Source organism: Barbatula barbatula, assembly GCF_947034865.1.
Source record: "Barbatula barbatula genome assembly, chromosome: 12".
Taxonomy (NCBI): Eukaryota; Metazoa; Chordata; class Actinopteri; order Cypriniformes; family Nemacheilidae; genus Barbatula; species Barbatula barbatula.
This window is the reverse complement of record NC_136775.1, coordinates 917,902-929,337: the sequence shown is the minus strand read 5'-3', so window position 1 is coordinate 929,337 and position 11,436 is coordinate 917,902. Positions and strand designations below refer to the sequence as shown.

General features: G+C 37.1%; 2 protein-coding genes across 2 annotated transcripts in view; one reads left to right on the top strand and one right to left on the bottom strand.

The window, feature by feature from the left end:
• Positions 1-4,006: 4,006 nt before the first annotated feature.
• On the top strand, positions 4,007-7,339 carry cep72 (centrosomal protein 72). Its single transcript, XM_079470447.1, has 12 exons — positions 4,007-4,163; positions 4,332-4,459; positions 5,212-5,404; positions 5,482-5,596; positions 5,686-5,813; positions 5,937-6,086; positions 6,187-6,329; positions 6,415-6,508; positions 6,594-6,772; positions 6,849-6,975; positions 7,052-7,133; positions 7,216-7,339. The coding sequence occupies exons 1-12, from the start codon at positions 4,061-4,063 to the stop codon at positions 7,280-7,282; spliced, it is 1,509 nt and encodes a 502-aa protein (XP_079326573.1). The 5' UTR covers positions 4,007-4,060; the 3' UTR covers positions 7,283-7,339.
• Positions 7,340-7,740: 401 nt separating this feature from the next.
• The window catches only part of tppp (tubulin polymerization promoting protein), a gene marked incomplete at its 5' end in the record, with an annotated part of 7,271 nt that continues 3,575 nt past the window's right edge, over positions 7,741-11,436 (bottom strand). The window contains 2 exons of the mRNA XM_079468976.1: positions 7,741-10,675; positions 10,884-11,037. Of these exons, the coding sequence (XP_079325102.1) occupies positions 10,466-10,675; positions 10,884-11,037 (364 nt within the window). The 3' untranslated portion in view covers positions 7,741-10,465. The remainder of the gene's footprint in view (positions 10,676-10,883; positions 11,038-11,436) is intronic.

Here is an 11,436-nt window from a genome sequence, read left to right as displayed (position 1 = left end):
CTACATATGAGAAAGCTCGACCCCCTTTGGTGGATTTAGTTATTCTGGGTATTATCAAAAGTCCCGCGTTTTGAGATCTTAGAGAGCGTGATGGGTTGTAGTGTGATAGAAGCTCTGTTAGGTAGGTAGGGGCTAAACCCTTTAAGGGTTTATAAGTGATTAAAAGAACTTTAAAGTCAATACGATACTTAATGTGTAGCCAGTGAAGGGTTGATAAAATTGGGGTTATGTGATGGTATTTTCTGGACCTGGTTAGAACTCTGGCAGCTGCGTTCTGAACTAACTGTAGTTTGTTTATTGATGATGGAGGACAAACACTAAGTAGCGCATTACAGTAGTCAAGTCTTGAGGTCATAAATGCATGAATAAGCTTCTCTGCGTCAGCAACACATAGAATATTTCGTAACTTGGCCACATTTCTTAGGTGGAAAAAGGCTGTTTTTGTGACATTTGAGATGTGATTTTGAAATGACAGGTTGCTGTCTAATATAACGCCTAGATCTTTTACTGTATTTGTTGGAGTAACAGTACATCCTTCAATTTGCAGTTTATAATCAGAAATATTTGGTTTGCGTGTCTTTGGTCCGATAAGTAATATTTCTGTTTTATTAGAATTTAAAAGAAGGAAATTACGGGTCATCCAGTGTTTTATATCTTCAATGCACTCTGCCAATTTGGATAGCTTGGAGGAATCATCTGGTCTTGATGAGATATATAGCTGAGTATCATCTGCATAGCAATGGAAGCTAATTCCATGTTTTTTAATAATGTTTCCGAGGGGCAGCATGTATATGGAGAACAGCACGGGTCCCAGAACCGATCCCTGAGGTAATCCATAATTTACTTGCGTTAGATTGGATGATTCCCCATTTAAATGGACAAATTGATGTCTGTCTGACAAGTAAGATCTAAACCATTGTAGTGCCTGTCCCTCAACACCAGTATAATTGTTTAAGCGATCTAGAAGTATGTTATGGTCTACGGTATCGAACGCAGCACTAAGGTCAAGCAGGACCAGGAGTGAGATGTGACCTTTATCTGATGCTATAAGCAGGTCGTTTGTAATTTTAACGAGCGCAGTCTCAGTGCTATGATGAGATCTAAAGCCTGACTGAAATTTTTCGTGCATGTCGTTATTTTGTAAGAAAGAGCACAACTGAGTGCACACTACTTTTTTCTAGGATTTTAGACAGGTATGGAAGATTTGAAATCGGTCTATAGTTTCCTAGTTCATTTGGATCTAAGTTTGGTTTCTTGATTAGAGGCTTAGTGACGGCCATCTTAAAGGGTCCTGGGACATGGCCTAGATTAATTGACGAGTTAATAATGTTATAAATGGGCTCAATTGCAACAGGTAGTAACTCTTTTAATAATTTAGTTGGTATGGGGTCTAGTAAGCAAGTTGTAGGTTTAGAAGTTGCGATAAGTTGAATTAAATCTTCCTGTTTTATAGATGAAAAACTCTGGAGCCTTTGTTTTGGAGCGATGGTTGGTGCTAATTCATAGGACAGATTTGGAGGTTGAGTTTTTACAATTTTGTAGCGAATGTTTTCGATTTTCTCTGTAAAAAATGTCATGAATTCATTGCTACCGAGGTGCGGCGGAATAGCCAGGTCAGGTGGTGTCTGTTTATTTGTTAATTTAGCGACTGTGCTAAATAGAAACCTTGGATTGTTTTTGTTGGTTTCTATGAGGTTACGAAGATGCTCAGCCTTTGCTGCTTTTAGTGCCTTTTTATAACAATTTGCACTCTCTTTCCACGCCATTTTAAAGACTTCTAATTGCGATTTTATCCATTTGCGCTCTAGTTTGCGAGTTTCTCTTTTAAGGGCGCGAGTGGTGCTATTGTACCAGGGTGCAATATTTTTCTCAGTAATCTTTTTTGACTTCGTAGGTGCAACAGCTTCTAATGTATTAGAGAAAATAGTGCCCAATTTCCTGGTCATGACATCGAGCGATTCGTTATTTATTGGTCTGGTTATTAAAGGAGTCAGATCTGGCAAGCTCTTTGCGAAGCTATCTTTAGTAGCGGAGGTGATTGTTCTACCCTGTCGATAACGAGTTAAAGGGCTGATTCCAGACGTGCACAAAGTACCCGTTATAAGATAGTGATCGGTGACATCGTCGCTTTGAGGCATAATATCTATATTGGTTAGATCGGCTCCGTGAGATATAATCAGGTCTAGTGTATGATTAAATCGATGAGTTGGTCCTTTAATGTGTTGTATTACCCCAAAAGATTGTAGCAGTTCTGTAAACGCCACAGCTAATGCATCGTTAGCGCTATCTACGTGGATATTAAAATCTCCGACAATTAGTATTTTATCAGCGTTAACCAATAGATCCGATAGTAAGTCCGCGAACTCTTTCAGAAATTCAGTATAGGGACCAGGTGGTCTATACACCGTAGCCAATGCAAAAGAAAGCAATGGTTTTTTACTTTTGTTAGGAATAATTATGTTCAACGCAAGCACTTCAAATGATTTGAATTTATGCTCTGTTCTCTGAGTTACATTAAGAAAGTTTCTAAATATTGTAGCTACGCCGCCACCCCGACCAACCGGACGTGGCTCATGCATATAACAGTAACTTGGTGGGGTACACTCATTTAGACCGAAATAATCATTTGGTTTAAGCCAGGTCTCGGTAAGACAGAGCATATCAAAACTGTTGTCCGTGATCATTTCATTTACAATAACTGCCTTTGAATTTAGTGATCTAATATTAAGTAGGCCGAACTTTATAAATTGGGTTAGCTAATTTTGCTAAAGCTAATGTCCTTTTTCAGTTACCTGCAAAAAAAGTTAACGTACAGCCCTGAAAGATTTTATTTATTTATATTACATAACTTCACCCTTAAATAATTTGGTGTTTTACAGTTTGCAATTTATATTTTGAAAATGAAAGCTAAACATATGAATGAAATATGCAATGTGATAAAAGTCATGTTTACATATTACTGCATGAAACATTTATCAATACATTCTGTATGATTTATAATTAACCTTGTTTTGGATGGCAGCAAACCGTATATAAGTAATAGCCAGTAGGCCTATTTAATTCTGAGCTTAATGCATGTGTTGTCCATACTTTACCTCTCTGACTCCACTGAATGTCTTACATGCATTAAATGAGCTCTGGTCATAACATTGATGTCTTCTTAATTATCACCGTCTGTAGTCAGTAACATCTAAACATCCTTTTTTAACACAGACAGATGTATAAATTATAGCTAAATGTATATATGTTCAAAAACGTTTTTGACACAACAGAATAATTTAAACTGACTTAGTGACGAATACAAATCTGTGAAAACTAAAGAAACAGAGACGCGGAAAGAGGAAATGTGGATGAGGATCTGATCCTTACTACTTCAAAACAGAAAACAAGAAAACATTTTCAGGTAGTACCATTCTGTGAAGAAATTTGTGCAATCCATTTAAATTAAAATATTTACATCCATAAATTAACTGTTTATCTATACGCAATAGATCTATTCTTTCAAAACTACTAAAAGTCCATAAAAAAAACTTTAACTGAAATTGGCATTTACTGGCTGTCAACAAATCAGATGCTGGAACGTCACGTCACGTATTTAATATTCATGAGGAGAATCTTCGTTACCAATAAATGTAGAATTTTTGATTATGTGGTGAATTTCTGTATTTTACATGGCAAATATTATATTCATAAAAATATGCACTTAACTGCAATTTATTTTTGTTAGATTTGGAGAACTTAAAAATCTCTATTGCTTATAAACAATCAAAAAAATGTCAAGTTGTTAAAATTTATGCAGACGTTTTTTCAACTTAATAATTTTCAGCGCCTGTTTTTATCGATGCTCTTTTTTTCTTCTTTTTTATATTTAGAATTTGTCCATAGGAAAGAGGCGAAATACTTGCTGTTGTTTATTATTTTAATTTTTTCTTTATTTTATTTCTATTCTTTATCTTCCTCTTTGTATGGTCTATTGTCTGAACTGTATAATATTGTTACTTTCAAGGATTTCTATTAATAAAAAATCAAAACGAAGAATCTTCCGGTAGCTGCAGTGCGCATGCGCGCGGTGGCTTCACAGTTCAAAACAATGGCGGCAGACGGTTTCACCATAACAGAGCAGTGGATCAGAAACAAACTAAACCTACAACACACGTGTCTAGGTAAAACATGTCATGTACTCGAACATGTACATTAATAATACATGCAAATAAAGAGTGTGTGTGAGAGAGAGAGAGAGGTTTGAATCTTCTCATATATAACTTAATGACTTGCATTCTTTTGACCGTGAATCGGTCTGATCAGTGCTGTGCAATGTATATTTAATGCAGCGGATGTCCGATCTTTGTCTCTTCCGGGATCATATGAAGGGAAGATCTGTCACGTAGGATCAGCTCTGAAGAACTTTGTGCGTCTGAAAACACTGGATCTATCCCATAATGCCCTCATCACTGTGAAGGTTTATCAATATTATCAATTCTTTTATATGTTATGATCAGTGTTGGTTAAGTTACTATGAAAAAGTAATGAATTACTAGTTACTAGTGACACATTCAACAGTGTTATTATATTACTGTATAAAGTATTTAATGACTTTCTATATCCTACATCAACATTGAAGTGATTCAAGGATGGACATGAAACTGCTCTTTACATTCATTCAAATACACCATATAAAACTACTTAAAGTCATATTATTAACTAACCAAAGTATACAAATGTGAGAATTATACATTAAAGCGTCGATTATAGACTTTGAGTTGTGAGGTAAATTCCACTATAGTACACACATCATATATTACACAAAGTAATTCGTTTAATTACTTCAGTAGTAACTGTAATTAAATAACAGGATTTCTATTTTTTCAATGGAAAAGTAATGAAATTACAGTAACTAATAACTTAGTAACTAGTTACACCCAACACTGGTACAGGATCATGGATAAACATTCCATGTCATTTGGATATATAATGCAATGTATAGGATCCCTATACAAATAAATCCTAATAATTATTCAAATACATGACTGAATTTTATCCAAAAAAGCGATACACTATTACATTATTATTTAAAATGATGCCACATGAATGTATAGGTGTTCGATGTTATTCTACAGTTACTCTGAATTCTGAGGTGTTTTGTTTTCAAGTTTATCTTTGAACATTTCTCGTATTATATGGTTTTATTTCAAATAATGTTCTGATGTGTAGGGGATTGAGCATCTGGAGTTGCTTGAGAATCTAAGTCTGTATTACAACAGACTGGAGTCTCTACAGGACGTCTTTTCACTGCACCAACTGCAGAATCTGAAAGAACTGGATCTGAGATTGAATCCTGTGGTCAGGAGACACCCTCATTATCGTTTGTACTTCATTCACACTATCACCAAACTACGCAAACTGGGTACATCCTATCTCTCCGCCTGTGTTGTGTTGATGCAATGTGATAAGTTATTGATGTTTTTTTCATGTCAATTAAAGATGATTGTCCAGTTCGAGACAGAGAAAGGAAGGCGGCTCTCTTTCATTTCTCATCAGAGAATAATCCGGACCAAAATCACAAGAAAGCAGTTTTAACACAAGACGCTATCTGCAGGTAACGATACATATTACAATGGTGTCTCATTGACCCTACTACAGGTTCTTTAGGTGTATGTTCACATTTCATGGATCATTGTTTTACAGAAGCAGCGAGCTCAGAATAAAGGCAATGGAGCGGATGATGAAGACCATCTCGCTTCTCGAGGGAAACGAAGAAGCTGCGCTAAATGAAGTCTACAAACATCAAACTCTCTCCCCTGAAATCTCACAGGGTAAACAACACACACGACTGCTGAATATAAACACACTTTTACCAAAAGAATGAAAGCCTTTTTATTCACTAAATGAACATTGCAGATTGCAAAATTGTCCTTTATTCTGTAAAACACTATCAGGTCCTTGTGTTCACGCTCAACAAGCAGCCCACAGGGTGACATTCATGAGTCCTGTCGCTGAAAGACGTCATGCGCTGAAGACTCGCGCTACAGTTCGAGGGTCGAGCGTCTTTACTCCTCACCCGTCCGACACACGCTCTGATTTCCACGGTACTTCTCATACCATCTCATTCATGACCCTGCTCTACAGTTTCTGTCGTAGTCTCAGACACGCATACAAATAATGCACATTTATCACTTTGTGTCGCAGAGGATGAACGGGGAGCTCTTAAAATGCGAAACCAAACCGAAAACAGTCCAAATCCAGTGTTAAACCCACCCAGATTAACCTACAGGACACAGGATTCCACCTCTGATAGAAGCCCACCGGCATCCCAGAGAAAACCACGCAGGGTCTGCGATGTTTACTTCAATTCTGATTCATTTGTCTTTTCATTGACATCATGTAAAACTGATCATACCTGTCCGGTTTGGTCAGGGAGCGTACAGAAAACCCATGGAGCTTCTGCTCGGCATGATGGAGGAGCACTGGTCCGGAAAGAAGGAGAATCGACACGAGCGGACGTTCCTCAGTAAGTGTGCACGTTCTCCAGAACAGACCAGCCCAAAACCTTCGGTATACTGACAGATCTCGTCTGTCCTGTCTGTGATGTTCAGTGAATACGGTTCAGGTCCTCACCATGATGGAGAATGATGTTGCGGACGGAGAGCAGGAGATCCAATCTCTTAAAGAAACGGTCAGGACTTTAAACTCTGATGCTGAACAACAGACGAAACAACATCAGGATGAGATCGGATCATTGAAACTTCAGCTTCAACAGGCTCAAGAATCTATCGTAAGTTTTTTATTGTACTCAAAGGAGTCTGACGTGTGGTTGAAATCAAACATGAAGATAATGTGTTGTGTCACAGGAGTCTGTTAATGGTCAACTGAAGACCCTGCTGGAGGAGAACGTGGCCTTACAGAAACAGCTCATCAGAACCGAAGAGAAGCTTCTCGCCTCACGACTAAAGAAACGAGCAGACGTGAAGGACATAGGTGAGTAAAGTTCAACACGCAGTGTTGTTCATCAGACACGACTGATCTCATGGGGTTTGTCTTGCTGGTGTCTCAGGTGAGCCGTGTGAATCTGAGGAGCTGAACAGACGGAGAGCTCAGGAACATCACAGAGACATCCAGCCACAGGACAACTACAAGTATGTGTCGTGATAATCCAGCTCATAAAGTTCTGCTGAAGACATCATGTGGATGATGGTTTTTGTGTTGATGTCTCTCCAGGTCTTTGATAGCCAGAAATGAATGTTTGCTTCAACAGCTGGAAGACGCTCTGACGTGCGGAAGATGACGTTGTGTGTATAAAAGATTCAAATGTCTCTTAATAAACATTGAATTGTGGGTCATGTCTCCTCGTGTTTATTTCCACATCTGAGCATTCACATATTTAATTGGAACTACACACAAATATAGTGATTTTGTTTTGTAGGTCTGTCATAATATCAGGTTTTCACTTCATAATTGCTGTTGACATCAAATCTATTGTTGCAATATCTATTGAATGTTTTTTATATAAATGATGCTATCAGTCACATTCGTTTCTATTTTTATTTTGCGATTTCTCTTTTTTTGGCCAATGAATTAAGCCGAAAATATTTGTTTTAAATTAAAACAAATGCTGTTTTTGATCATATATGTAGTATTAACATAACATCATGGTTATGGTCAATACTGCTATATTGTGATATCTCTAATCTCTTTATCCATACATACAGTTCTATAAAATATATTGAGAGGCACTTTGTTTTTGTCAAATACTTTTAATGTGAGTGAATAAAAATACATGGTCTTAACGCATCCATTAACGATTAATTGCATCCAGAATAAAAGTCTGTGTTTACATAATATGCCTGTGTACTGTTTCTATTAATTTTGTAGTTAAAACATACATATCTTAAGATAATAAACATTTGTATTGTTGTTGGTAAATTTAATATTTGCATATATGTATGCGTTTATAAATATAAAATGACTATGCAAAGTACACAGACATATATTATGTAAACACAAAATTTTATTCTGGATGCGATTCATCGTTTGACAGCCCGAATAAAAATGTGATTTCTCTGCTTTAGCAAGACCGGGTACATAAAGAAATATGCGTTTATAAAGTTACAGAGGAAAAACAATTGTATATTTTAAGATGAACTTCACCGTTCCCGTCCCATGCGTGTAAATAAAGGAGACCAGGCAGTTTGTTTTCTATTTAATACAATGCTACAAAACACCAACACGTTAAAATTGGTTTAACCATCACAACACTGTATGACATGCATATCAGGATACTGTAAAACATTACAAACCATTATTGAAAAAACAACGGTATTGTTCTTCCAAACACAAGGTTAACAACTTTATTTGGCATTAAGCACAAAAAACACTTGAATCATGTGTTAAATAGCACGACAAATAGACTTTATGGTTTATTCCCCATATAAATATGACTACAATATTTGACATGTATGATCAGACCACATGCCACTTCTCTGAAAATAGATGTTCTGTAGAAGAATATGTCTGTACACTCTTGACTCGACCGATGCTTTCAGGATTTTAAACATGACATTGTCTAGAATAAATATACAATTTGTGCTTTTCTGTGAAATGTTTCAGTGGCAAAATATTGGCATTGGAATTTGCTAGCGAATCTTCTTCTAATGAATCAGTGGTTCACAAATCGGTCTGAAAGAGTCATTCGTGCATGAAAATGATCACTTGTTCACTGATAAACATGTTGTCCCGTGTGTTGAAATGGCGATGTGTGTTTCTACAGTAAAGGGAATGTATTCACGATGTCGGCTATATAGAACATCTCCTGTAAACATTGTTCTGTAGGCAAACACATTTCACATACTAGAAACAAAGGGCCTCCATATGACACGTTGAATATAAGAACAGTGCTTTTCAAACCAAACCTTTATAGCAGAAGAACTTTCAAACTCATGTTTACACTTTGATCTATTGGCTAGAAACAGGCCAAGACATCATCTGCAAATCTGATGTGAAGTTAAATCTGATTAAATGTGTGAAATGAATATTAAAGCTGAGTTTTGCACGATAATAGCGTTGTTTATACTCATGTTTGGCCACAGGTTTTATAAAAAAGTGTCATAATGTTAAAGTGTTGTTATTAACTGCTGTGTATTGAGTTTGTAATACAGCAAATGTTATTAACATCAGGCGATAAGAAAGACCTGCGTTCACATAATACAGTTAATAATCATTCCACCCAAATACAACATACAGAGGATTCGTTTCACATTAAGTCGTTATAATGTTAAAATATACATCAACTTCATGTACCTACATACTTGATTTAACAAATACACCAACAGCAAACTACAATCTTGAGCATCAGCGCTTTAGATGTGGTGTGGATCAAAAATACAAGAAATGAAGAGACCACTTCAAAGACCCTTTTGGGTTTTTCTGGATTGACTATTTCTAGGTATGTGTATGTTCATTCTGTGAACTACTAACAAATCTTGTTTCCATCTGCATTTATTTTCAGAAAATGAAAACAGGTGAAAATAACTCTGTATTTTTCAGACCTCAAATACAGCAAGGAAGACAAGTTCAGATTCACTTTTAAGCAACGCAACACTCACAGTTATCGTGTATTTAGGAAAGTTAAAATTTGATCAGTTTTCAAGTGTTTCGCGTCTTTTACATTGCTGTTGGAGCAATCTTAAGGTTTGATCTTCATGAAATTCAACAGACACTGGACCGGCTACAATAAATCTAGAAAATTTGGAATGGTCTTTTCAACGGCTGTATAGTTTAAAATCAAGATGATTTATGGGTTTAGCTCAATGAGAACAGTCAAAAACAGTCACTCGATTCTATAATATAGTAGAATAGACTGAATTAATTAGGAATAAATGTATTCAGTGTGTCATCCAAATAAATATATTTTTATATTTTATAACTCAAGTTTGAAATGCACATCTTAAGCGCTGCATTCTCAGTGTAGCCAAAGGGGGCGCTGATGGAGGTCCAATTTAGTCTTTCATCAAGTCACGCTGGAGCAACAGTGGTTAAGGTTAAAAGTTAAAATGTCAACATGACATGTCTAGATAACTCCAAAACCCCCTTTAAATACTAATATTAAACACAAGAGCGCATGCAGGTATGTTCAACACACGGCATCGTACAGCCATGCACTCACGCCAGTTTATTTCTGACCTCATTCTGCTGAAACACAAATCACAAAATACCAAACGCTCCTGTGTGCCTTTCATTTCAACAACACGAGCGATCACAAACAGAAAGTTGAGCGTGCTGCCTCTCAGTCATCGTTTGGTTCTGTCGGCATCATCGTGTGCAGTTTGTTAGGAATGTATCAGCTGGTGACGTCTCGGTTCGGATGTAAACAGCATTCCAGTTAAAACACGCAGACATATTTAGGATGAGGAACATGAAATGGATCAAATTCACAGACGCTAAAATCCTTTTGTGCTTTGTCTGGTGAATCTCACATGGGGTTTTGACCAGGTTTCCCTTGAACTTTCTTCTCGTACGAGCCGGCGTGCTTGTATCCGGAGACGTAACCGGACGTGTCCACCATCTCCACCCGGCCGGCCTTACCCTTCCCGCGGCCCGTCTCGTCGAAACGCTCCTTGTGAGAGCCGGTGAACTTGGTGGGGTCTGTCAGGCGGGACACGGTTGGAGATGCCACGGCTCTCTACAGATTAAAAAACACAGAGAACATTCAAACTCTCTGTCTTTGTTTTAATCTTCAGCCAAACATCGTTTTGTGTTTCACAACATAACATGAGGTCAGAACGAAACAATTTATAATAAAATTGTGATTTGTGAATTTTTCCATTGTTTGGTCTCGGTGGATTTCATACATCTTCAGCAGAACATTAATGTTGAAAACAGGAGATTACCGTGACTCCAGATATGACGGGCGATTTCCCTTCTATCAGTTTGTGAACCTCGTGTGCGGCGTCCTCGCTGCTTTTCTCTTTAAAACGTTTACCGGCCAGTTCTCCGAGCGCTTCTTTAAACTGACTGTATGTGATGGTGCGGCTGGATTTATTCCTACAAAACAGTTCAATCAACAAAACTGTGACATCAAACATCACAGAGCAAATCAAGAACATTCAAGAGAGAATGAAAGAAAACTCTAGAAAACGAACCAGAAACACCTTGGGTCTGAGATGGACCCGCTGAAACACAATCTTTCTTTCATGTCACCTTGAGTTTTCTGAAGCCAAACTTTATTTAGTTTAAGTTGTTACTACTTAACCAATCTTGTCTTCTGCAAAGGTTGAATATATCTGTCAGATCGCGTCACTCATGTGAAAATAACGAACTTTTCCTGCGATTAATAAAGAGCGTGGAATGCGATTGTTTGTGTTTGGTGTGAACCCAGCATAATAGCGGGTCATATACCAAACATGAATTAAGTGCTTTGCATGAGTAAATTACATAGAAAAG